At 39.2% G+C, this 27194-nt stretch overlaps 1 protein-coding gene across 4 annotated transcripts in view; it reads left to right on the top strand.

Annotated features, from left to right (window-relative positions):
- TCF12 (transcription factor 12) overlaps positions 1-27194 on the top strand; it is a 395187-nt gene that overhangs the window by 260486 nt on the left and 107507 nt on the right. For all 4 annotated transcript variants that reach the window (XM_063091485.1, XM_063091487.1, XM_063091488.1 and 1 more), the window contains one exon: positions 10439-10503. In XM_063091485.1, coding sequence (XP_062947555.1) covers positions 10439-10503 — 65 coding nt within the window. The remainder of the gene's footprint in view (positions 1-10438; positions 10504-27194) is intronic.

The following is a 27194-nucleotide window of genomic DNA, read 5'->3' as shown; positions in this document are numbered from 1 at the left end:
TCATATATGGCTTTAATTATGTTGAGATACTTTCCCTCTATACCTAACTTATAGAGGGTCTTTGTCATGAATGAGTGCTGAACTTTATCAAATGCTTTTTCAGCATCTATAGAGATGATCATATGGTCCTTGTGTTTGAGTTTATTAATATGGTGTATCACATTTATTGATTTGCGTATGTTGAACCAACCTTTCATCCCTGGGATGAATCCCACTTGATCGTGGTGAATAATTTTACGTATGTGTTGCTGTATTCTATTTGCTAGTATTTTAGTGAAGATTTTTGCATCTATATTCATCAAGGATATCGGCCTGTAGTTTTCTTTTTTGGTTATATCTTTACCTGGTTTTGGTATCCGGATGATATTTGCTTCATAGAATGAGTTTGGGAGATTTGCGTCTGTTTCAATCTTCTGGAATAGTTTGTAAAGAATCGGTGTCAATTCCTCTTTGAATGTTTGGTAAAATTCTGCTGTGAATCCATCTGGTCCTGGGCTTTTCTTTGTTGGGAGCCTTCTGATAACAGCTTCAATCTCCTTTATTGTTATTGGTCTGTTCAAATTTTCTACGTCTTCATGGTTCAGTTTTGGGAGCTTGTGTGTGTCCAGAAATTTATCCATTTCCTCCAGATTTTCAAATTTGTTGGCGTATAGTTGTTTATAGTAGTCTCGAATGATTCCTTGTATTTCAGATGAATCAGTTGTAATATCGCCTTTTTCATTTCTGATTTTTGTTATTTGAATCTTCTCTCTTCTTTTTTTTTGTTAGCCATGGTAATGGTTTGTCAATTTTATTTATCTTGTCAAAAAAACAACTTTTTGATTCATTGATGTTTTGTGTTGTTTTTTGGGTTTTAATTTCATTCAGTTCTGCTCTGATCTTAATGATTTCTTTCCGTCTGCTAACTTTAGGTTTGGATTGTTCTTGTTTTTCTAATTCTTTAAGGTGAAGTGTTAGGTTGTTCACTTGCCATCTTTCCATTCTTCTGAGGTGAGCATTTCATGCAATAAATTTCCCCCTTAATACTGCTTTTGCAGTATCCCACAGGTTTTGGTATCATGTATCATTATTTTCATTAGTTTCAATAATTTTTTTTATTCCCTGCTTGATTTCTTCTTGGACCCTTATGTCATTAAGTAGAATGCTGTTTAATTTCCATGTGTTTGTATAGTTTCCAGAGTTTCGTTTGTTATTAATTTCTAGTTTTAATCCATTGTGGTCTGAGAAATTACATGGGATAATTCCAATTTTTTAAAATTTATTGAGACTTGATTTGTGACCTAATATGTGATCTATCCTGGAGAATGATCCATGTGCTGATGAGAAGAATGAATATTCTGAGGTTGTTGGATGGAATGTTCTGTAGATATCTGCCAATTCCTTGCAGAGCCCGTGGCGCACTCGGGAGAGTGCGGTGCTGGGAGCGCAGCGACACTCCCGCCGCGGGTTCGGATCCTATATAGGAATGGCCAGTGCACTCACTGGCTGAGTGCAGGTCACAAAAAAGATATCTGCCAATTCCAATTGGTCTAGAGTATTGTTTAGATCTTGTGTTTCTCTACTGATTCTTTGCCCAGATGATCTGTCTGATATTGACAGTGGGGTGTTCAGGTCCCCTGCGATTATGGTATTAGTGTCTATTTCCTTCTTTAGGTCTAATAGAGTTTGTTTTATAAATCTGGCTGCTCCAACATTGGGTGCGTACATATTTATGATTGTTATGTCTTCTTGATGGATCAGTCCTTTTATCATTAAGTAGTGTCCCTCATTGTCTCTTTTTATGGTTTTTAGTTTAAAGCCTATTTTGTTCGATATAAGAGTAGCTACTCCAGCTCGTTTTTCTTTTCTGTTTGCATGGTAAATCTTTTTCCATCCCTTCACTCTTAGTCTGTGTGAATCTTTATGGGTGAGGTGGGTCTCTTGTAGGCAGCATATACTTGGGTCCTCCTTTTTGATCCAGTCAGCCAGTCTGTGTTTTTTGATTGGGGAATTTAAGCCTTTTACATTAAGAGTTGTTATTGAAAGGTGTTGATTTATTCCTAGCATTTTATTGGTTGTTTGGTTGTCTTAGGTGTCTTTTGTTCCTTGCTTTCTGATTTAATGTTTGGTTTCTGTGTTTGTTGGTTCCTTAGGTTGTAGATAGCGTTTTTGTTTGTTTGTTTTCTCTTCATGAATGCCATTTTTATTATACTAGTGGCTTTAGATTTTTCTTGGGTTTTTATGGCAGTGGTAGTTATTTTTCAGGAACCAAACCCAGTACTCCCTTGAGGATATCTTGTAAGGGTGGTCGTGTGGTAGTGAACTCCCGTAGTTTTTGTTTGTCTGAGAAATATACTATTTGCCCTTCATTTCGGAAGGATAGCCTTGCAGGGTAGAGTATTCTTGGCTGGCAATCTTTGTCTTTTAGTATTTTGAATACATCATCCCATTCCTTTCTAGCTTTTAGGGTTTGTGATGAAAAGTCTGATGTTAGCCTGATTGGGGCTCCCTTATAGGTGATTTGACGCTTCTCTCTTGCAGCTTTTAAGATTCTCTCTTTGTCTCTGAGTTTTGCCAATTTGACTATAACATGTCTTGGAGAAGGCCTTTTTGGGTTGAATACGTTTGGAGATCGTTGAGCTTCCTGGATCTGAAGATCTGTGATTTTTCCTATACCTGGGAAGTTTTCTGCCACTATTTTGTTGAATATGTTTTCAATGAAATCTCCAGTTTCCTCCCCTTCTGGAATACCCATGACTCGGATATTTGAGCACTTAAGGTTGTCTGATATCTCTCTCAGATTTTCTTCAATGTCTTTGATTCTTTTTTCTTTTTTTTGTCTGCTTGTGTTATTTCAAACAGCCGATCTTCAAGTTCAGAGGTTCTCTCTTCAACTTCGACAAGCCTGCTTGTTCAACTCTCCATTGTGTTTTTTATTTCGCTGAATAGCTTCTTCATTTCAGCAAGTTCTGCTACATTTTTTTTCAGGACATTGATTTCCTTGTACATTTCCTCTTTCAGATTCTGTATACTTTTCCTCGTTTCATCATGGTGTCTAGCTGAGTTTTCTTGTATCTCATTCAGTTTCCTTAGAATTATCACTCGAAATTCCTTGTCAGTCATTTCAAGGGCTTCTTGTTCTATAGGATCTAGAGTTTCAGATTTATTAACTTTTGGTGGTGTACTTTCTTGATTTTTTGTATTTCTGGTATCTTTTATTTGATGTTTATTCATTGTGGTAGGCGGTTTCACAGTCCACCGGTTTGAGACTGTTGACTAACTAAGATGTTGCTGTGGTTGCCAATTTGGTATGGCTAACTCCGTGACTGCTCAGTTGGCCTCTAGTGCCTTGTGTGTGTGGTTGCTTCGGGTCTTGGGCCTCTCCGGCGAGCCACCTCTCCGGTCAGCTTGGACTCTGCTGTGCTGCTGGATCACGGGGCGGTACCGCAGGGTGTGTGGTCTCTGCCGAGCTTCCACTTCCCATGCAGGACTTCTCCCTCTTCCATGCGCTCTGGCCCGGGCTGTTGGATCACGCGGTGGCAACCCCACAGGGTGTGTGGTTTCTGTCGAGTCTCCGCCTTCCTAGCCAGATGTCTCCCCCCTCTGTGCGCACTGTGCTAGGCTGGGACATGTCTTCTGCAGCCCTCGTCTATCAGCTGGGCCTTCAAGACCCTGCTCGGCACCACCTCGCCTAGGAAGTCTAACAGGTTTCTGCTAGGCGCAGACCACCGGTTGCTCTGGGTGCCTCTGTAGCACTGTGTAGATCTTTCTCGGGACTTATCACCTTCCTCCTGGTATCGCGGTTATTTGTGTACTTGTCTTATCTCCCACACCAGAGCATGAGCTCCTCAGGGGAGGAGCCTGCAGCTCACGGTTCACCTTTGAATCCCCCAGCACAGACCAAGTCCGGTGCTCGCCCACAGTCAGCTCTCCGGCAGGTTCAAGCGAACTCAGGAACTCTCCGACCACAGTATTCCTAACCAGAAATCGGTTAGGCATTTTTCCGAACTGGTGGCCGCAGAGATGGTTTCTGCCTCCTGGTAACAGGAAGTTTACCAGGGGCCGGAGCCCAGGGTGCAGTGGAGTGACTTTCGGCCCAGCCCGTACTTCCTTGCCCTCCCAACGCTGGCCGGGGACGCCCCTCGCCACCAGCCCCGCCAGAGAACTGCAGAGGGAGTGGGAGGTGAGGCTGGCCCGCAGGCCCCAGGAAGCCCGGCGCCAGGGCAAGCAAGTGGGAAGGCTCAGTGAGGAGCCAAGCCGGGCGAGGAGGACAGGCTTGGCCGGGCTGGGCCGGAGCCGCCACCACCTGAGAAAATGGAGGCAGCCCCGGGGTCAGTGAGTTGCCCGGTGGGGCAGGCAGAAGCTGGGCGGGCGTCCCTGCCCCGTGCAGGGCCGGGTCGGGAGTCACTCACAGGGCTGTGCCGGTTCGGGCGGCTCCCTCTCTGCCTCTGCGTCGTCACCGTCCCCGTTCTCGGCTGCCACTGCCTCGGGCTGCTCACTCGGTCCCGCAGCGCGGCTCGGGCACTCCCAGGAATCTTCTTTTATGCCGGCCTGAAACCTCGAATCCTGAATAGGGCAGCTGGCCGTCTTCAGCGCAGCCCTGGCCTCCGGGATCCTGGCAGTGTCAACAGCAGCCCTGGCGCCATGTTCCCTGTTTAGAGACTCGCTTTTGCAGCTAAGAAACAGTTCTTTTCCTGCTCCATACTTCAAAGCTGTTGCCTGTAAATGAGGCAGCCTCTCCTGCCAAGGGCAAAGTGGCGGTCAGCCCCCACGACCAGCCACCGGCAGTGGTCCTCCCTTAAGAGACGGTATGAGGAAGGTCCACAAGTTTCTCGGCTGCCTAAGGCCCAGTGGCCGTCTTTTCCACCACAGCTACTCCGCGCCAACCACCGCAGCCACCTCCATCTTCGTTTTCTGTTTTTGATGTATCTTTGTCTGGTTTTGGTATCAGGGTGATGTTTGCCTCATAGAATGCTTTTGGGAGAATGGCCTCTGTTTCAATCATCTGGAACAGTTTGTAGAGAATTGGTATCTGTTCCTCTTCGAATGTTTGGTAGAACTCTGCGGTGAACCCATCCGGTCTTGGGCTTTTCTTTGTTGGGAGCCTTCTGATAACAGCTTCAATCTCTTTTAATTGATATTGGTCTGTTCCGATTTTCTGTATCTTCTTTCCTCAGTTTGGTGGTTTGTATGTGTCCAGAAATTTATCCATTTCCTCAAGATTTTCAAATTTGTTGGCATATAGTTGTTTATAGTAGTCTCTAATGATTTCTTGTATTTCTGAGGTGTCAGTTATAATATCACCTTTTTCATTTCTAATTTTTGTTATTTGGGCCTTCTCTCTTTTTTTTTCCTTAGTTAGCCTTGGTAAAGGTTTGTCAATTTTATTTATCTTTTCAAAAAACCAACTTGTTGTTTCATTGATCTTTTGTATTGTTTTTCAGGTTTCTATTTTATTTAGTTCTGCTCTGATCTTCATTATTTCTTTCCATCTACTAACTTTGGGTTTGGATTGTTCTTGTTTTTCTAATTCTTTAAGGTGAAGTATTAGGTTGTTTATTTGCCATCTCTGCATTCCTCTGAAGTGAGCATTTAATGTGATAAATTTCCCCCTTAGTACTGCTTTTGCAGTATTCCACAGGTTTTGTTATGATGTGGCATTATCTTCAGTAGTTTCAGGAAATTTTTTGATTTCCTGTTTAATTTTTCTTGGACCCATATGTCATTAAGTAGAATGTTATTTGACTTCCATGTGTTTGCTTAGTTTCCAGAGTTTCATTTGTTATTGATTTGTAATTTTAACACATTGTGGTCTGAAAAAATACATGGAATAATTCCAAATATTTTTGAATTTGTTGAGACTTGATTTGTGACCTAACATGTGGTCTCTCCTGGAAAATGTTCCGTGTGCTGATGAGAAGAATGAATATTCTGAGGTCGTTGGGTGGAATGCTCTGTAGATATCTGCCAAGTCCAATTGGTGTAAAGTGTTGTTTAGATCTTGTGTTTCTCTATTGATTTTTTACCTAGATGATCTGTCCAATGTTGAGAGTGGGGTATTCAGATCCCCCGCTATTATGGTGTTAGTGTCTGTCTCGTTCTTTAGATCTGATAGTGTTTGCTTTATAAATCTAGCTGCTCCAACACTGGGTGTGTTTATATTTATGATTGTTATGTCTTCTTGATGGATAGATCCTTTTGTCATTATATAGTGGCCTTCTTTATCTCTTTTTATGTTTTTGGCTTTAAAGTCTATTTTATCTGTTATAAGGATAACTACTCCAGCTCGTTTTTCATTTCTGTTTGCATGATATATCTTTTTCCATCCTTTCACTCTTAGTTTATGTGTGTCTTTACAGGTCAGGTGAGTCTCTTGAAAGTAGCATATTGTTAGTTCCATCTTTTTAATCCATTCAGTCAGTCTGTGTCTTTTGAGTGGGGAATTTAATCCCTTTACATTTAGAGTTATTATTGAAAGGTGCTGATTTACTCCTAGCATTTTATTGATTTTTGTTTAGATGTCTTAAGTACCTTTTGTTCCTTTCTTCCTAATTTTCTGTTTGTCTTCTGTATTTGTTGGTTTCTTGGGGTGGTAAATAAACTATGTTTTTTCTTTATTGTTAGCATTTTTGTTTTGCTGATAGGTTTTGTTCTTTCTTGAGTATTCATGGCAGTGATGGTTGTGTTTCAGTTATCAAACCCAGTACTTATTGAGAATTTCTTGTAAGGCTGGTTGTGTGGTAGTGAACTCCCACAGTTTTTATTTGTCTGAGAAATATACTATTTGACCTTCATTTCAAAAGGATAGCCTTGCTGGGTAAAGTATTCTTGGCTGGCAATTTTTGTCCTTTAGTATTTTGAGTATATCAACCCATTCTTTTCTGCTTTCTAGGGTTTCTGAAGAAAAATCTGATGTTATTCTGATTGTGGCTCCCTATAGGTGACTTGCCGCTTCTCTCTTGCAGCTTTTAAAGATTCTCTCTTTGTCTTTTAGTTTTCTCAGTTTGACTGTCACATGTCATGGAGAGGACCTTTTTGGGTTGAATATGTTAAAGAATCTTTGGGCCTCCTGAATCTGGAGATCTGTGACTTTCCCTATACCTGGGACATTTTCTGCTATTATTTCATTAAATATGTTTTGAATGCCATTTTCTTTTTCCTCCCCTTCTGGAATACCCATGATTTGGATATTTGAGCGCTTATGGTTGTCTGTTATGTCTCTTAGATTTTCTTCAGTTTTTTAAATTCTTTTTTTTTTCTGGTCATGACAAAAGCCTATTAATTCAAACAGCCTATCTTCAAGGTCAGAAATTCTCTGTTTTGCTTCTTCTAGCCTGCTGGTTAGACTCTCTGTTTTTTATTTTGTTGAATGAATCCTTCAGCTCCACAAGCTCTGCTACATTCTTTTTCAAGGCATTGATTTCTTTGTACATTTCCTCTTTCGGATCCTGTATATTTTTTCTCATTTCATTTGTGTCTGAGTTTTCTTGTATGTCATTTAGTTTCCTTAGAATTGTTGTTCTAAATTCCTTGGCAGTCATTTCAGAGACTTCCTGTTCTATTGGATCTAGAGCTTGAGAGTTATTATTTTCCTTTGGTGGTGATGTACTTTCTTGATTTTTCATATTGCTGTTATTTTTCCTTTGGTGTTTTGTCATTGTGGCAGGGGGTATCACAGTCCACTCATTTCACCCTGATGTCTGGCTTGGATCCTGAAGGGACTGCCAATTCTGGGCAGCAGGAACTAGCCTGGGCTGGGGGGTCCCACAATACCTGTCTTTTCCAGTGCAGCTGTCTCAGGGGGTATGGGCCCAGAGGCTCTTAAGTCTCTCTAAGCAGCGGGGATTGACCTGGGCTGGAAGTCCTGCAGTGCCTGCCTTTTCTGGCTCAGCTATCTCTTGGCACATGAGCCCAAAGGCTCTTAAGTCTCTCTAAGTGGCGGGGACCAACCTGGGCTGGGGTTCCTGCAGTGCCTTCCTTTTCCTGTGCAGCTGTCTCAGGCTGTGCGAGCCCAGAGGATTTTAAGTATCTCTAAGTGGCGGAGACCAACCTTGGGTGGAGGTACCATGGCGACTGCCTTTTCCAGCTCGGCTGTCTTGGGGCATGTGGGCCCCGCAGCTCTCAGGCCTCTTTGGGCGGCAGGCACTGGCCAGGACTGGGGTCCCATGGCATGCGGCTCCTGCCTGTTCTGGCACTGATCTCGCATCTCCTGTTGTTGCTTTTTAATAGTTGCAAGTTGGTCACTTTGTGGGAGAGAGCAACGCTAGGAACCATCTACTCTGCCATCTTGACCGGAACTCCCCTGTAGAAATCTTTTTAAGTAACATTTCTATTTGTGCGGGACTGTTTAGTTAAAACTGTATCATATTTGCAAAGTCACTTTACTGAACATACTCAAACTCTAGTATATTGAAAATAAATGAGTGAAAACACTGCTGTCAATTGTCAGCACTGTGAGACTTCTCCTTTCCCTCAACAACTGGCCCATACCATTCCTGAACTTTGGCCATCTGACTTTTAAACTGCAGATATAGTCCCAACAGGGATTCTTATACATTGCTGGGAAGAGTATAAGCTGGAATGCTGACTTCAGAGAATAGTAAGACCACATACCTGTAAGACAAAGGCGTATATCCTTTAATCTACCAGTTCTGCTTTGTCAGTGCTAGAGAAACTCGTGTGTGTGTGTACAAGACATGTGTAAGGACATTTGTTTCCACACTGTTAATGATAACAAAAGTAAAATCTATCTTTCTGTAGGGGAATAGATAAACTGTGATTTTATTTGTACAGTGGGACATTCTACAACAGTAAAGATGAATGAACATACCAGAGGAGCAGGTCTGGAGAGGCCTGAGAGCAACCTCAACCCATCCTGTCTTCTTATCAATTCTTTCCACCACAGGAAAGAATTCAAGAGCAGAGTCACAGTAGAAAGTAAGAACAGGTTTAATGTAATGAATAAGAGATAGATTTCACAAAGAAAGTGTGGCCTAGCTCCAGAGACTGAGCAGGGCCCACACCAACTTTAATACAAAAGTAAGACATGCTCATTCAGAGACAATGTTCAGGCTGGCTCTAGAGTGAACAGCATCCTGCCAAAGGTAAGTCTGATACAAAAAGTAAGAAATACACACTTCAGGCGAAGTGTGGGCTAGCCCCAAAGAGTGAGCAACAGCCCATTAGAAGTAAATTTAACACAAAAGTAAAGCAGACACACCTTGCCAGCAAAGTGCAGGTTGGCCCCAGGAGAAGTGGGCAACAATCCATTAGAAGTAAGTTTGGCACAAAAGTAAAGCACAGACACCTAACTAGCAAAGTTCAGGTTAGCCCCAGAGAAGTGGGCGACAGCCCTGTTTTCTGCTGGTATTCAACTTTTATAGTTTTGCTATCTAATATATATTCATGCTATCTAATGAATATTTGACTAAGGAGGTGGTTCCCAGTTATGTAACATAACTGCACATGCTCAGTTTGTGTCTCTTTAGGGAGTGCTCATTAGTCAGATTCTATCACATGCACTGAACACGTTGAAGAATATTCCATGCACTTTAGCACTTCTAGTGGAAGGTCATTCAAAGGATAAATTCCGTTTTATTGAGCATATTCAGCCATTAGAGTTACATAAACCCCTTTCTACTGAGCATGCTCAGCCACTGGATTTGCATGTCTTCCCCCTGTAGTACTGAAAATAGGTACAATAGGTAAAATAGGTACAATAAGCAACAGTAACTCTCCTCTAGGGGAGAGCCTAGAGAAGGTGCCTGAGACCTTGCAGAGTGGCTTGAAACTCAGAGGTGTGTTCTGAAACCCAAACCCCTGGAAACTGAGCACCTCTTACCTCAAAACTAGGTGTCCCTTGTCAACATATGCCTCAAAAACTTAATGTTGCATGAAAATGCAAGTTTCAAAAGGATAGATACCATGTAATCCCATCTGTTGAAATGTATTAAGCACAAACAGTAATGTATACTGTTTGAGTACCTGAATAAATATATATATAGTAGTAAATATATACATGGGAATCATGCACACCAACTTTATCATAATAGTCACCTTGCTGTCTGCATTAAGCTATATCTATACTATTTTAATTTCTGAGAAAAAGGAGAGAAGGAGAAGGCTCGATACAGAGCAAATATGGAAAAATGTTATTCTCACCAGTGAGTACATATTGTTAGCTGTATAGATGGTTATTCTTTTTTATTTTTTGAATATATTTTAAAATTATACATTGAAAATAAAGTGTTTATATGTTATTTTATGTAAAGTCAGAATTTGACTCGACTGGAATGATAGCAAGGATAGCAAACTTAAAAAAATTGAATTTTGTCCTCTTGTTTCTAATTTGTTCTTTCTTCTTCCAAACCCCAATATAATTACCATAAATAGTCTAGAAGTTGAATTGATTGTCAATAAATGAGAGTTTTTATATAAAGTTATTTTCTTTGTTTTATAGGAAAAACGTCAGAGAGGGGCTCATTTTCCCTGTACAGCAGAGACACCGGATTACCAGGCTGTCAAGTAAGTTTAATGAGTTTTAAAAAGCAAGGACAATGAGATGATTTTAAACACATACAGGCTTTAAAAGTAGAGGCAGTAGGAATTTATCATCAATGATTTTCATAACCCACTTCCATTTTAACCAGATATAAAGTAGCATTTATCTCTCTACCCCCTCCTAAAGTGCCTATAGTTTCTGAAAATCGTTTTTGCGTATTCACTATAGAGTAAACAAAATTGCTGGTACATAACATGAAGAACATATGATTGATCTGTATAGCTGGAATATCCTGTAATGTTAAACTTATCATTAACATTGGAAGTATTTTCATTTCAATCCTGCAACTAACCAAGTTTCTGGACTTCATTCACACAATCTCTGACTTGGAAACTTTGTTTTAACTCATCCACATTCCCTAGCATGTTGCATTTCTGCCAAAGGAATCAAGACAAAAACAATATAAAGGAAAGGCAGAATATATTAAATTTGTTTCCTGCCATTTGCATGCTTTTTATGAGGCCCACCCTAATTTCAGACATGGGCATATGAGCCAATTTTAACAGTCATGCTAATAATACTACTCGCTATAATGCATATTTCATCATTGTGTAATTGCCTGTAAGAGAGTTCTACATAAGATCTTGTTTTATGATACGCCTTCCTGTTATAAAATAATGTTGTAAAAACTGGAGACCATCCCCTTACTGGTAAATCCAACAAATAGGCATAGTCTGAATAAGCAATTTGTTAAATGTCATGGAGTTGGGGGTGGTAAGTGGACCAATACTCACATTTCTTGGCTTATGATAAATCAGTCTTACTCTGTTCTCATCCAAGTGACTTAAAAATTTTAATGATGCTAATAATTATTAGGTTTTTTCTCATGTTTATGGTTAGCTTTATTTATTTCATTATAGTCATCTTCAAATATATGAATTAGGTTTCTCTCATAACCAGCTCCAACCAGATTGAGAGCAGTAAAATTTGCTAAATTTTCAGGAATTTTACAAGGTGGTTGACATCAAGTTGCTATCTTAAAATTGACTGTCATAGAGTATTTACACTGTCAAAATCGAAAAATGCTACAAATCAGGATACTTTTTAAAACCAGTTGTTAAATGTGTATCAGCACACCATTCATGGCCAGTTAAAAATTGCAGAGAACCAAAAATATAAGTGCTTATTCAGATCACAGTAGATCTGAATGGAAAAGCAGCAATTGAACTACTAGCTAAGGTATTTTTCTAACATTTTTGGAAGGATAACAGTGCTTTAAGGCTAAGATATACTATTTTTTCTATATATTTTAGCTATGTCCATTGATGAGAACCACAATATCCTCTCTTTTGGGCCAGGTCATATGTGAATTGGTGATTGTAATATTTTTATATCTTAAGATTGATATTAGAACTCACTCATTTGTATGGAAAAAGCTATCGTTTGAATTTCATAGTCTTAATTTGAATTCTTTGACGAGTTGGACTGGGGGCCCTGGATCTGATTTTTTATCTCAGCTACATAACTCTCATTATCAAAGTTTTACAGGTCACTTAACCATCACTCTTCTGAATGTATTCAGAACAAAAAACATTTTTTTTAACTAATTAACATCATTTTGACAATGAATAGTTGGTAGAAATAACTACAAAGGATCCTGTAGGTTTAAAGTCTCTGTGAACTGCCATTGTGACATAGCCTTGAGTAGACTTGTCTGCCTACCTGCTTCAGGGTCTTAAAATTCTTTTCACCCAGATCTTAAATCTAAGGTCGGAGCTTGGTCAGGTAATACCAAATCTTATACTGTAGTCTTATGTTATAAGAATACCTCATAACACCATAACAAATTTGATTACTTATTAGGTATATGAAAGTGCTATTCTCAGTTCCTGATAATACAGTAGACGGTCAGTAAATGTCAGTTGAGGGTGGTAAGAAGAAAGGAATATAAGATTTAGAGTCAGAAGACCTAGGTTCAAATTCCATCTGTGCACTGATTTTCTCATTTGATAAACAGGATTAGCAATTTCTGCTTTCACCTACTCTGTAGGTCTCTGAAGGTTAAACTCTATGTGTTTGTGAAAACATTTTGAAACATAAGATATTTTTTAAATTCCTTGATTCATGTAACCCACATAACAAGAGGCCTTTAGAGTCCTCAGTATTATTTTGAAGATACCTAAAAGTTTGAGAGCCACTGGTCTAATATTAACATTATTGCTAAACTTGAGGGAAAATAACTATTGTAAGCTATCTAATAAATCATAGTTATTGCTTATATTAATGAGTTTTCACTTACATTTTTTATACTCCTTTGCAAAGTTATTGCTTTTTGGTTAGAATCAGTGGTAAGCTCTATTTATATAATTGCCCAGTTTTGCAAAGGTGAATCTTAACAGTTTTTGTCAAGGATTAATATCCATTTATAACCGACTTAACTCTCATATCTAAAGATATTTATTTTAAACCTAGGTGCATAGCACTCTAATAACAATTGATTTCATTTGCTGAGCACTAACTGAGCCAAGCACTGGACTAAACACAATCACAGTTAATGCTTTTAACAACAACCCATTTTGCAGATTAAAAACAGGGATTCTCGAGAGGTTATTATTTGCTCAAAGTGATACATCTAGCAAGTGATAAACTTAAACCCATGCTTGAGGTTTTTAACTATGATGTGACTATACTGCAGCATAAGAGGAGTCCCTCAGATTTTTAGTATATGTTCTTTTTTAAAAGTATATTTGTTTGTTATTATTTTTTACATTCTAAGATGTGGAGCAGTTGGTAGGGAAGGGGGAGGGGAAAGAGGAGAAGGATAGGGTGGGAGGAGGAGGAAGAAGGGAAGGGAGGCGTGGCTGAGGACCTCGGTCTCCCACTGCCCCAGCTTGGGAGCCTGGGGTGCTTTCAGCAGCAGCCTGGTGGTCGTTGCTGGGCTGGATGTGGATATTGGGGGGATCGTGGCTGAGGCCCTTAGCCCCCACTGCCCTGGCTCAAGAACCCGGGGTGCTTCTGGCAGCAGCCTGGTGGTCGTTGCCGGGCTGAATGCCAATGTGGGGGTAGGGAGGGAGTATGGCTAAGGCCCTCAGCCCTCCTCCTCCCCCAACTTGGGAGCCTGGGGGGCTTCTGGTCCTTCTAGGTTTTATAGATGATCTTTGGTGGTTTAGACCTTTACTGGTTAATATCACAGCCTTTTCTCTGATCTGTGGGTTTTTTGTTTTTTCTTTCAGTTTTCTGTCAGATTATTCGCTATTCCCACCACTTAAATTCTGCACTGGAACTAATTTGTTGTCCTTTGCTTACTTCTAAAATGGGGAAACTTCCTGTAGGGACCAGCGCTTGAACCCTGTGGTTGAGCTAAATTGCTGCTTTGCTGCTGATTCCCTGGGGAAGGCTTTTTGTGCAGCTGAGGTTTTAATTGTTGACTTCGTAAGTACTTCTAGGTCTTGTGAGGTCTGGTACACCTGGGTTGTGTGGAACTTTGGCCTGGTCCTGAGTCTTTTCAACAGACTGCACCCCCTTTAGTTCTATATTCCTGACCAGTCTCTACTGAGTGGGCCTGTACTGATTAGAGGGCACATCAGCTGTCCGTGCTGTGTGTCCCCCAATGTTCCTACTGTGGGCCCATTTCTCTCTCCCTTCCCCCCCGCACTCCAAATGCTTCCCATGGTGTGGGCCGTGCGTCTGTCTTTTGGGATGACTCACCCAGTGGCCTGTGAGTGGCTCCTTTTTTCAGTTGTCTCTGGCCCCTCACTCCTATGTGAGTCCACGGGAACCGTTAGTGGTCTTGCTGGTCTGGGATCCACCAAAGCCCTCTTCTCCCCTACAGCCTCCAAGCAACTTCATAAGAAGGGCACAGCAACAGCTTTTGCCAGCTCTTGCCTCGTGTGCTCAGCAGGGCCAGCACTGAAGCAGTCGGGTCTCGAAATGGTTGTAGCAGTCCTTTCTTTCTCTTATTGTGGGTTATCCTGCCTTTATGAACTCTGTAGGCCTCTCTTCCTCTTCCTCTGAGCTCTAGCAGCCCCAGCTTGGCAGCCATTGCCTTTTTTTTTTTTTTTTTTTAATTTTAATTTCTCAATATACATTGTAGTTGATTTTCGTGACCCTTTATCCATTCTTCTTTCTCCCCTCCTTGTCTCCCATCCCTCTCTACATATCTCTTCTCCCTACATGTCACTTGTCTTAACAAGTTCAAGGAATTGTTGTGATTGTTGTGTCTTCTTCCCCCCCCTTATTTGTTTGTGTTTATTTACTTATTTTTAGCTCTCACAAATGAGTGAGAACATCTGGTATTTCTCTTTCTGTGCCTGATTTGTTTCACTTAATATAATTTTCTCTAAGTCCATCCATAATGGTATTCTACTCTGCAGCCGTTGCTTTTTAATAGTAGTAAATTGGTTGGTTGTGGGAAAGAGTGACACAGGGTACTGTCTATTCCTCCATCTTGATCAGAAGTCTGCCTAGTCTATGTTCTTAACTCCTTCCATTTTAACTTGTTTGGTTGACGAGGGGACTGGTAATTTATATTTTTAACAAGTGCCTCAAATAATTATAATTCACATGGACTAGGGTTCATGCTTTGAGAAACCCGAAGCTCCTCCTTATACGCCAAATCTAAGGATATCTGAAGTATTAAAAAAAAAAAAGAAAAAACTGTAAGATCACTGACAACTATTTATACACATTATGGAGAGATCAGACAGGCCCATGGAAAAGGTTACTGGAATGTATAATGCAAAATAACAATATTGCTGTATGCAAAATGTAAAGATATTTAAGTGAGAGAAAGATTTGTTTTTTTGTTTGTTTGTTTGTTTGTTTGTTTATTTTATTTTATTTTTTTAAATTTTATTTTGTCGATATACATTGTGGCTGATTATTGCTCCCCATCACCAAAACCTCCCTCCCTCCTCCCTCCCCCCTCCCCCCCCAAAATGTCCTTTCTCTATGCTTGTTGTATCAACTTCAAGTAATTGTAGTTGTTATATCTTCTCCCCCCCGCCCCGGTTTTGTTTTGTGTGTGTGTGTGTGTGAATTTATATATTAATATTTAGCTCCCACCAATAAGTGAGAACATGTGGTATTTCTCTTTCTGTGCCTGACTCGTTTCACTTAATATAATTCTCTCAAGGTCCATCCATGTTGTTGCAAATGGCAGTATTTCATTCGTTTTTATAGCTGAGTAGTATTCCATTGTGTAGATGTACCACATTTTCCATATCCACTTATCTGATTATGGGCATTTGGGCTGGTTCCAACTCTTGGCTATTGTAAAGGGTGCTGCGATGAACATTGGGGACCAGGTATACCTTCGACTTGATGATTTCCATTCCTCTGGGTATATTCCCAACAGTGGGATAGCTGGGTCGTATGGTAGATCTATCTGCAATTGTTTGAGGAACCTCCATACCATTTTCCATAGAGGCTGCACCATTTTGCAGTCCCACCAACAATGTATGAGAGTTCCTTTTTCTCCACAACCTCGCCAGTATTTATCGTTCAGGGTCTTTTGGATTTTAGCCATCCTAACTGGGGTTAGATGGTATCTCAGTGTGGTTTTGATTTGCATTTCCCAGATGCTGAGTGATGTTGAGCATTTTTCATATGTCTGTTGGCCATTTGTATATCTTCCTTAGAGAAATACCTACTTAGCTCTTTGGCCCACTTTTTAATTGGGTTGCTTGTTTTTTTCTTGTAAAGTTGTTTGAGTTCCTTATATATTCTGGATATTAATCCTTTGTCAGATGTATATTTTGCAAATATTTTCTCCCACTCTGTTAGTTGTCTTTTAACTCTTTTAATTGTTTCTTTTGCTGTGCAGAAGCTTTTTAGTTTGATATAATCCCGTTTGTTTATTTTTCCTTTGGTTGCCCGTGCTTTTGGGGTCATATTCATGAAGTCTGTGTCCAGTCCTATTTCCTGAAGTGTTTCTCCTATGTTTTCTTTAAGAAGTTTTATTGTTTCAGGGTGTATATTTAAATCTTGAATCCATTTTGAGTTGATTTTAGTATATGGTGAGAGGTCTGGGTCTAGTTTCATTCTCCTGCATATGGATATCCAGTTATCCCAGCACCATTTGCTGAAGAGGCAGTCCCTTCCCCGGTGAATAGGCTTGGTGCCTTTGTCAAAGATCAGATGGCAGTAAGTGTGTGGGTTGATTTCTGGATTCTCTATTCTATTCCATTGGTCAGTGTGTCTGTTTTTATGCCAGAACCATACTGTTTTGGTTATTATAGCTTTGTAGTATAGCTTAAAGTCAGGTAGTGTTATGCCTCCAGCTTTATTTTTTTTGCTCAGCATTGCTTTGGCTATGCGTGGTCTTTTATTATTCCATATAAATGTCTGGATAGTTTTTTCCATTTCTGAGAAAAATGTCTTTGGAATTTTGATGGGGATTGCATTGAATTTGTATATCACTTTGGGTAGTATGGACTTTTTCACTATGTTGATTCTTCAAATCCAAAAGCATGGGATATCTTTCCAACTTCTTGTATCCTCTCTAATTTCTCTCAGCAGTGGTTTGTAGTTCTCATTATTGAGATTTTTCACCTCCTTGGTTAACTCAATTCCTAGGTATTTTATTTTTTTCGTGGCTATTGTAAATGGGCAGGCTATCTTGATTTCTCGTTCTACATGTTCACTATTGGAGAAAAGAAATGCTACTGATTTTTGTGTGTTGATTTTGTATCCTGCTACTGTGCTGAAATCATTTATCAATTCCAACAGTTTTTTTGTAGAGGTTTTAGGCTGTTCGATATATAGGATCATGTCATCTGCAAACAGGGACAGTTTGACTTCATCTTTTCCAATCTGGATGCCCTTTATTTCCTTCTCTTCTCTGATTGCTCTGGCTAGTACTTCCAACACTGTGTTGAATAGGAGTGGTGAGAGTGGGCATCCTTGTCTAGTGCCTGTTCTTAAAGGAAAAGCTTTCAGCTTTTCCCCATTCAAGATGATATTGGCAGTGGGTTTGTCATATATGGCTTTAATTATGTTGAGATACTTTCCCTCTATACCTAACTTATAGAGGGTCTTTGTCATGAATGAGTGCTGAACTTTATCAAATGCTTTTTCAGCATCTATAGAGATGATCATATGGTCCCTGTGTTTGAGTTTATTAATATGGTGTATCACATTTATTGATTTGCGTATGTTGAACCAACCTTTCATCCCTGGGATGAATCCCACTTGATCGTGGTGAATAATTTTACGTATGTGTTGCTGTATTTTATTTGCTAGTATTTTAGTGAAGATTTTTGCATCTATATTCATCAAGGATATCGGCCTGTAGTTTTCTTTTTTGGTTATATCTTTACCTGCTTTTGGTATCCGGATGATATTTGCTTCATAGAATGAGTTTGGGAGATTTGCGTCTGTTTCAATCTTTTGGAATAGTTTGTAAAGAATCGGTGTCAATTCCTCTTTGAATGTTTGGTAAAATTCTGCTGTGAATCCATCTGGTCCTGGGCTTTTCTTTGTTGGGAGCCTTCTGATAACAGCTTCAATCTCCTTTATTGTTATTGGTCTGTTCAAATTTTCTACGTCTTCATGGTTCAGTTTTGGGAGCTTGTGTGTGTCCAGAAATTTATCCATTTCTTCCAGATTTTCAAATTTGTTGGCGTATAGTTGTTTATAGTAGTCTCGAATGATTCCTTGTATTTCAGATGAATCAGTTGTAATATCGCCTTTTTCATTTCTGATTTTTGTTATTTGAATCTTCTCTCTTCTTTTTTTTTGTTAGCCATGGTAATGGTTTGTCAATTTTATTTATCTTGTCAAAAAAACAACTTTTTGATTCATTGATGTTTTGTGTTGTTTTTTGGGTTTCAATTTCATTCAGTTCTGCTCTGATCTTAATGATTTCTTTCCGTCTGCTAACTTTAGGTTTGGATTGTTCTTGTTTTTCTAATTCTTTAAGGTGAAGTGTTAGGTTGTTCACTTGCCATCTTTCCATTCTTCTGAAGTAAGCATTTCATGCAATAAATTTCCCCCTTAATACTGCTTTTGCAGTATCCCACAGGTTTTGGTATGATGTGTCATTGTTTTCATTAGTTTCAATAAATTTTTTTATTTCCTGCTTGATTTCTTCTTGGACCCTTATGTCATTAAGTAGAATGCTGTTTAATTTCCATGTGTTTGTATAGTTTCCAGAGTTTCGTTTGTTATTAATTTCTAGTTTTAATCCATTGTGGTCTGAGAAATTACATGGGATAATTCCAATTTTTTAAAATTTATTGAGACTTGATTTGTGACCTAATATGTGATCTATCCTGGAGAATGATCCATGTGCTGATGAGAAGAATGAATATTCTGAGGTTGTTGGATGGAATGTTCTGTAGATATCTGCCAATTCCAATTGGTCTAGAGTATTGTTTAGATCTTGTGTTTCTCTACTGATTCTTTGCCCAGATGATCTGTCTAATATTGACAATGGGGTGTTCAGGTCCCCTGCGATTATGGTATTAGTGTCTATTTCCTTCTTTAGGTCTAATAGAGTTTGTTTTATAAATCTGGCTGCTCCAACATTGGGTGCGTACATATTTATGATTGTTATGTCTTCTTGATGGATCAGTCCTTTTATCATTAAGTAGTGTCCCTCATTGTCTCTTTTTATGGTTTTTAGTTTAAAGCCTATTTTGTCAGATATAAGAATAGCTACTCCAGCTTGTTTTTCTTTTCTGTTTGCGTGGTAAATCTTTTTCCATCCTTTCACCCTTAGTCTATGTGAATCTTTATGGGTGAGGTGGGTCTCTTGTAGGCAGCATATAGTTGGGTCCTCCTTTTTGATCCAGTCAGCCAGTCTGTGTTTTTTGGTTGGGGAATTTAAGTCTTTTACATTAAGAGTTCTTATTGAAAGGTGCTGATTTATTCCTAGCATTTTATTGGTTGTTTGGTTGTCTTAGGTGTCTTTTGTTCCTTGCTTTCTGATTTAATGTTTGGTTTCTGTGTTTGTTGGTTCCTTAGATTGTAGATAGCGTTTTTGTTTGATTGTTTTCTCTTCATGAATGCCTTTTTTTTTTTTTTTTTTTTATGAATGCCCTTTTTATTATACTAGTGGCTTTAGATTTTTCTTGGGTTTTTATGGCAGTGGTAGTTATTTTTCAGGAACCAAACCCAGTACTCCCTTGAGGATATCTTGTAAGGGTGGTCATGTGGTAGTGAACTCCCGCAGTTATTGTTTGTCTGAGAAATATACTATTTGCCCTTCATTTCAGAAGGATAGCCTTGCAGGGTAGAGTATTCTTGACTGGCAATCTTTGTCTTTTAGTATTTTGAATACATCATCCCATTCCTTTCTAGCTTTTAGGGTTTGTGATGGAAAGTCTGATGTTAGCCTGATTGGGGCTCCCTTATAGGTGATTTGACGCTTCTCTCTTGCTGCTTTTAAGATTCTCTCTTTGTCTCTGAGTTTTGCCAATTTGACTATAACATGTCTTGGAGAAGGCCTTTTTGGGTTGAATATGTTTGGAGATCGTTGAGCTTCCTGGATCTGAAGATCTGTGATTTTTCCTATACCTGGGAAGTTTTCTGCCACTATTTTGTTGAATATGTTTTCAATGGAATCTCCATTTTCCTCCCCTTCTGGAATACCCATGACTCGGATATTTGAGCGCTTAAGGTTGTCTGATATCTCTCTCAGATTTTCTTCAATGTCTTTGATTCTTTTTTCTTTCTTTTTGTCTGCTTGTGTTATTTCGAACACCCGATCTTCAAGTTCAGAGGTTCTCTCTTCAACTTTGACAAGCCTGCTTGTTAAACTCTCCGTTGTGTTTTTTATTTCGCTGAATAGCTTCTTCAGTTCAGCTAGTTCTGCTATATTTTTTTTCAGGACATTGATTTCCTTGTACATTTCCTCTTTCAGATTCTGTATACTTTTCCTCGTTTCATCATGATGTCTAGCTGAGTTTTCTTGTATCTCATTTACTTTCCTTAGAATTATCACTCGAAATTCCTTGTCAGTCATTTCAAGGGCTTCTTGTTCTATAGGATCTAGAGTTTCAGATTTATTAACTTTTGGTGGTGTACTTTCTTGGTTTTTTGTATTTCTGGTATCTTTTTTTTGATGTTATTCATTGTGGCAGGGGGTTTCACAATCCACCGGTTTGAGACTATTGAGTAACTAAGATGTTGCTGTGGTTGCCAATTTGGTATGGCTACCTCCGTGACTGCTCAGTTGGCCTCTAGTGCCTTGTGCGTATGGTTGCCTCGGGTCTTGGGCCTCTCCAGGGAGCCACCTTTCTGGTCAGCTTGGACTCTGCTGGGCTGGTGGATCACGTACCACAGGTTGTGTGATCTCTGTTGAGTTTTTGCTTCCTGTGCAGGACTTCTCCCTGTTCCGTGTGCTCTGGCCCAGGCTGTTGGATTGTGCAGTGGTGACCCCACCGGGTGTGTGGTTTCTGTCGAGTCTCCGCCTCCCTGGCCGCACGTCTCCCCACTCTGTGCGCACTGGGCTGGGCTGGGATGTGTCTTCTGCAACCCTCGTCTATAAGCTGGGCCTTCAAGACCCTGCTCGGCACCGCCTCGCCCAGGAAGTCTACCAGGTTTCTGCTAGGCACAGACGACCGGTCGCTGTGGGTGCCTTTGTAGCACTGTGTAGATCTTTCTCGGGACTTGTTCACCTTTGTATCCCCCTGGCATGGACCGAGTCTAGCGCCCGCCTGTAGTCAGACCTCCGGCAGGTTCAAGCAGACTTGGGAACTCTCCTACCACACTATTCCCAACCAGAAATTGGTTAGGCGTTTTTCCGAACTGGTGGCCGCAGATATGGTATCTGCTTCCCAGTAATAGGAAGTTTACCGGGGGCTGGAGTCCAGGGTGTGGTGGAGTGACAGTCGGCCCCGCCCGTACTTCCTTGCCCTCCCAACACTGGCCAGGGGACGCCCCACGCCACCCGCCCCGCCAGAGAACCACAGAGGGAGTGGGAGGGGAGGCTGGCCCGCAGGCCCCGGGAAGCCCCGTACCGGGGCAAGCAAGTGGGAAGGCTCAGTGAGGAGACGAGCCGAGCCGGAGCTGCCAGCACCTGGGAAAATGGAGGCAGCCCCGGGGCGGTGAGTGGCCCGGTGATGCAAGTGGAAGCCGGGTGGGCGTCAGCCCCCCGATCAGGGCCGGGCCAGGGGTCACTCACATGGCTGTGCCAGGTCGGGTGCTCACTCTCTGCCTCTGGTTTTTCGCCTTCCCCGTTCTCGGTCGCCGCCACCTCGGGCTGCTTGCTTGGTCCCGCGGCGCGGCTCGGGCCCTCCCAGGAATCTTCTTTTATGCCGGCCTGTAACCTTGAATCCTGAATAGGGCAGCTGGCCACCTTCAGCGCGGCCCCGGCCTCCGGGATCCTGTCTGCATCCACAGCATCCCTGGTGCCGTGTTCCCTGTTTAGAGACTTGCTTTTGCAGCTAAGAAACAGTTCTTTTCCTGCTCCATTCTTCAAAGCTGTTGCCTATAACTGAGGCAGCCTCTCCTGCCGAGGGCAAAGTGGCGGTCAGCCCCCATGACCAGCCACCAGCAGCGGTCCTCCCTTAAGAGATGGCAGGAGGAAGGTCCACAAGTTTCCCGGCTGCCTGAGGCCCAGTGGCCGCCTTTTCCACCTCAGCTACTCCGCGCCAACCGCCGCAGCCACCGCCATCTTGGAAACCACCAGAAAGATTTGTTTTTGAAGAGTTCGTGGAAGTAATGCATGAACCCCAGAGAAGAAGCCCAAAATTCAGCAGAGTGGAGAGATTATATGCAAGGACAGATAGCAGCAATGAAGACAGGAGGGCTCTTAAAACAAGTAAAAGGATTCATCACTGTGAAAGGAACAATAGCTTTGCTATTTATTATTGTCAGTTAGCTCTCACTATGCTGCAGTTATTAGGAGAAATTGTGATGGATGATGCCAACTGATTTAGGGCCCAAGTAAGTAAATTCAGGAAACTCAAGAGTTAAAAAAGATATGTTATTCCCATTCAGAGAAAAACCTGTATTCCAAACAGTATTTATAATAGGTCAAACAAGAAAAAAATATGCTTAACTACTTGGCTGCCATTTTGTCTCACCTATTCACAAGTGACATAAAAATCCAAAGAAATACAAATAGTGACTGCAAAATTATATCTAAGCACGACCTTGAAGCCATTTTTCTTCAACAAAATCCCCCAAGGAACATTAACTCTGGTATTAATGTACATAAAATGCTGCTGACATACTGCAAAATTCAAGCTAATTTAATAATGCCTGATGGGTCGTACTTCATGTTAAGGTGATGTAATAATCTGTTGTTAAATGAGTCTCCTTATATTACTTTCATGGCAATCGCATAACTTATGAGCCATTAAAAGGAAACTGGTTTAGCAGTATTACTGGAAACGTTGATAGGTCATTCTACAATTAAATTTTTTTTATTGATCCAACACAGAGCGTAGGAGCCAACATCTTTATTAATAATAGGTACAATACTTTAAAAATGCCACAGTTCTGTGAAAAATCCTTTTATCATTACAACAAAGTTTTTCATTGATATTTCTTAAACAAGTATTTTTTTCAAGTAATTTGAATAAGTTTTTGTCAAAGTGCTCAAACCTGGAAGATGCCAGCATCATGGGGGTTTTTTTGTTTTGTTTTGTTTTTGTTTTTCCCAGAAAGTTTGAAATTTCATCTGAGTTCAGATATTATACCCTTAGGAAAATGACAACTTCTAAAAATTCAAATAACTCTTAGTTATTTGGAAATATACCCATACCGTTTGCATCTTTCCCATCCTCTTTTTCCATTATAGCCAATTTCATTATATGTGGATTTTGTAATGATAAAATTACAAGAGTCAATATGTCAGGAAGACATAACAATGGTAAATGTGTATACACCTAATAAGAGAGCTTCAAAATAAATGAAGCAAAAAATTCATAGAATTAAAGAGAGAAATAAATTTACAGTCATAGTTAAAGATTGGAATACTCCTGTCTTAGCAATTGACAGAATAGTCAAAAAACTTCATAAAGGAACTTTAGTTGCTTCCTTTCAAGGGCATATTTAACAGTGTTGAAACATATGCTGGTCCATAAAACTACTGTCAGTAAATTGAAAAGGTTTGAAATCATTTCAAACTTTTTCTAAATTGAAAGGTTTGAGTTCTCTGACCGCAAAAGAATTAAGTTAGAAGTCAATAAGATATCTAGAAAAACACCAAATATTTGGAAATTAAACAAAACATGTCTAAATAACCCATGGTTTTAGAAAGAAATTACATGGGAATTTAGAAGGTATTTCTAACTAAATGATAATGAAAATATAACAAAGTCTGATGATGCAGGTAAAGCAATACGTAGATGGAAAGGTATAGCTTTAAATGCTTATATTAGAAAAGAAGATTTGCCCTAAGAAGCTAGAAAAAGAAGCACAGAGTAAACCCCAAGTAAGTAGAAAGGAGGAAATACTACAAATAAGAACAGAAATCAATGTAATAGAAAAATTATCAAAGCCAAAATTTAATCATTTGAAAAAACACATACAACTAATAACTTCTAGCTAGAGTAGTTACCACAATGGGTGAAGGGAAGGGAGAGAGAATACAAGTTACCAATATCAGGAATGAAAAAGAAGTTATCACTAAATTATATATACATTAAGAAGATTATAAAGAAATGTTATTCGTAACTTAATTCAGTGAAGTTGACAATTTAGATGAAATAAATTTCTTGAAAGATACTTACCAAAAGGAGACAAGATGAAATAAAATCTGAATAGATGTATATCTATTAATGAAAGTGAATTCATCTCAAAAACTTGAGAAAGAAAGCTTGAGGGTCATATGGTTTCCCTGGTGAATTCTTTCAAATACTTAGGAAAAAAATAATACCAATCTTATATTTAGAGAACAGAGAACATTTCTGAGCCCATTTTGTGAGATGAGCAACACCCTGATCCTCAAACCACATATGTGGTTTGTTCCAGAAGTGAAAGTTTGGTTTAACATTTGAAATCAATCTATTTAGTTCACCACATTAAGAGAATCAAGGAGAAAAACAGTATTTCCATACATACAGAAAAGGTATTTGACAAAATTGAATAGCATGATAAAATCTCTCATCAAAGTAATGGAAGGCAGCTTCCTCAATTTGATAAAAGACATGCATAAAAAATGTACGGCTAACAGCATACTTAATGGTGAAAGAGGGACCAAGGTAAGAATTTCTACTGTCACTATTTGCATTTTAAGTCCTGGCCAGTGTAAAAAGGCAAGAAAGAAAAAAAGACATAAAAATTTGAACAGAATAAGTTGAACTGAATTTGCAGATGACATGTTTGTGTGCATAGGAAATCCTAAGGAATCATCAAATAAACCTCTAGAACTAATAAGTGCTTTTAGCTATATCACAGGATACAAAGTCAGTCTAAAAAATCAATTACATTTCTGTACACTAGCAATGAACAATAGAAATTGAAATTAACAAACAGTACTTTTTATAGTAGTATCAAAAAGCATAAAATACTGAGGGATAAATTTAGGGAAAGATTATAAGATTTCAACAATGAAAACTATGAATGAAACATTGCTGAGAGAAATCAAAGATTATATATTAATGGAGAGGTAAGCCGTGTTCATGAATTGGAAGACTCACTATTATTTAGATGTTAGTTCTTCCTTAATTGGGTTATAGATTTAATGTAGTCCTGATCAGAATTTCAGCAGGCTTTTTATCAACGTTGACAAGATTGTTTAAAAATTAATTTGAAAAAGCAAAGGATTAAGAAGCCAGAACAAATCTCAAAAAGAAAGAAGGAAGGACTTAACCTAACCTAACTTCAAAGCTTACCATAAAGCAATACTTAGCAAGACAATGTGGTATTTGTATAAAGATTGACAAATAGATCAAGGAACAGAATCCAGAAAGGGACCCAGATGTATATGACAAATGATGTTAATACGAACATCACAGCAATTAAATGATAAAAGAAAAATCTCTTTAACATATGGCACTTGTGCAACTGTGTTTCAATATGGGGGGGTAGGGGAGTTCAACCTATACCTTGAACTGTACACAAACATGAACTTGAGATGGATCATAGACTTAAATATGAAAGCTAAAATAATAAAGCTGCTGGTGGGTGGGGGAACATAGATGAATATCTTTGCCACCTTGGGGTAAACAAATTTCTTAGAGAAAACATAGAAAGCCTAAAACATGAAAGAAAAGTTGATGAACTTAATCAAAATTAAAAACTTGTGCTCATCAGAAAACATCATCAAGAAAATGAAAAAGGAAGCCAAAGACTGGAAGAAGATATTTATAATGCATGTATCTGTCAGTGGTCTTGTATATAGAATATATAATGATCACTGATAGTAATAAAAAGACAAGCAACCCAAAATTTTAAAATCAGTAAAACACTTGAGCAGACACTTCACAAAAGCATATATAGAAATGGCTAATCAGCACTTAAAAAATGCTCCACATTATTAGCTGTCAGGCACATGTAAATTAAAACCACAATGGCACACCACTGTGCAACTACCACAATAGCTAAAATTAAAAAGTCTAAAAACATCAAATGTTGGCAAAGATGTGGAACAACCTGAACTCTCTTACATTGCTAGTATGAGTGTAAAATGGCACATTGACTTTAGAGAACTATTTGGCAGTTTCTTATAAAGTTAAATATGTATCTACTCCACAGCTCAGCAATTTTACTCCTAGGTATTTATCCAAGAGAAATGAAAACATTGTTCACAAAAAGCTTTTATCAAGAATATTCATAGGTGCCTTATTCTTACTAGCCTAAAATTGGAAGCACCCCAGATGTTCATTAACAGAATGGATAAATGACGTCTGGTATAGTCATACATTGAATGTTATTTAACAATAAAATGGAATGATTTAATGATACATGCAGCATGATAGATGAATCTCAATTTTACACTAAGAGTGGCCAAATCTCAAAAATATATACTGCATGACTCCATTTGTATGAACTTCTATAATAGGCAAAACTGTCCTATATTGATAAAAATCTAATCAGTGGTTGCCTCAAGGAGGAGGATTTGGCTGTGAAGGGACCCACAGAAACATTCTGTGGTAATAGGCATGTTTTATGTCTTAATAATGCATTCATCAAAACTGGTTAAGTATACTTAAGATCTGAACATTTTATTGTACATAAAGAATACCTTAGTTTAAAAAAAGATGAAAAATGATATTTACAATAGCAACTGAAAATTTTTAAATACTGATGAATGAAGTTTTGTTTTGTTTTGTATTTATTTTTGTTTTTGGCTGCTGTCCAGTATGGTGATCTGAACCCTTGACCTTATTGTAAGGAATAAATTTTAACAAAAGACATGCAAGACTTCAACAATGAATACTAGTAACCATTGCTTAGATAATTTTTAAAAGACCCCAGCAAGTACAAAGACATACCATATTCATTAAATAGAAGACAATAGTCTTTTTTTTTTTTTTTAAATTTTATTTTGTCGATATACATTGTAGCTGATTATTGCTCCCCATCACCAAAACCTCCCTCCCTTCTCCCTCCCCCACTCCCCCCCAACAATGTCCTTTCTGTTTGCTTGTTGTATCAACTTCAAATAATTGTGGTTGTTATATCTTCTCCCCCCCCACCCCCGGTTTGTGTGTGTGTGTGTGTATGTGTGTGTGTGAATTTATATATTAATTTTTAGCTCCCTCCAATAAGTGAGAACATGTGGTATTTCTCTTTCTGTGCCTGACTTGTTTCACTT

This window comes from Cynocephalus volans, chromosome 3 (assembly GCF_027409185.1).
Source record: "Cynocephalus volans isolate mCynVol1 chromosome 3, mCynVol1.pri, whole genome shotgun sequence".
NCBI classification, from domain to species: domain Eukaryota; kingdom Metazoa; phylum Chordata; class Mammalia; order Dermoptera; family Cynocephalidae; genus Cynocephalus; species Cynocephalus volans.
This window is presented reverse-complemented; position numbering and strand designations above follow the sequence as displayed.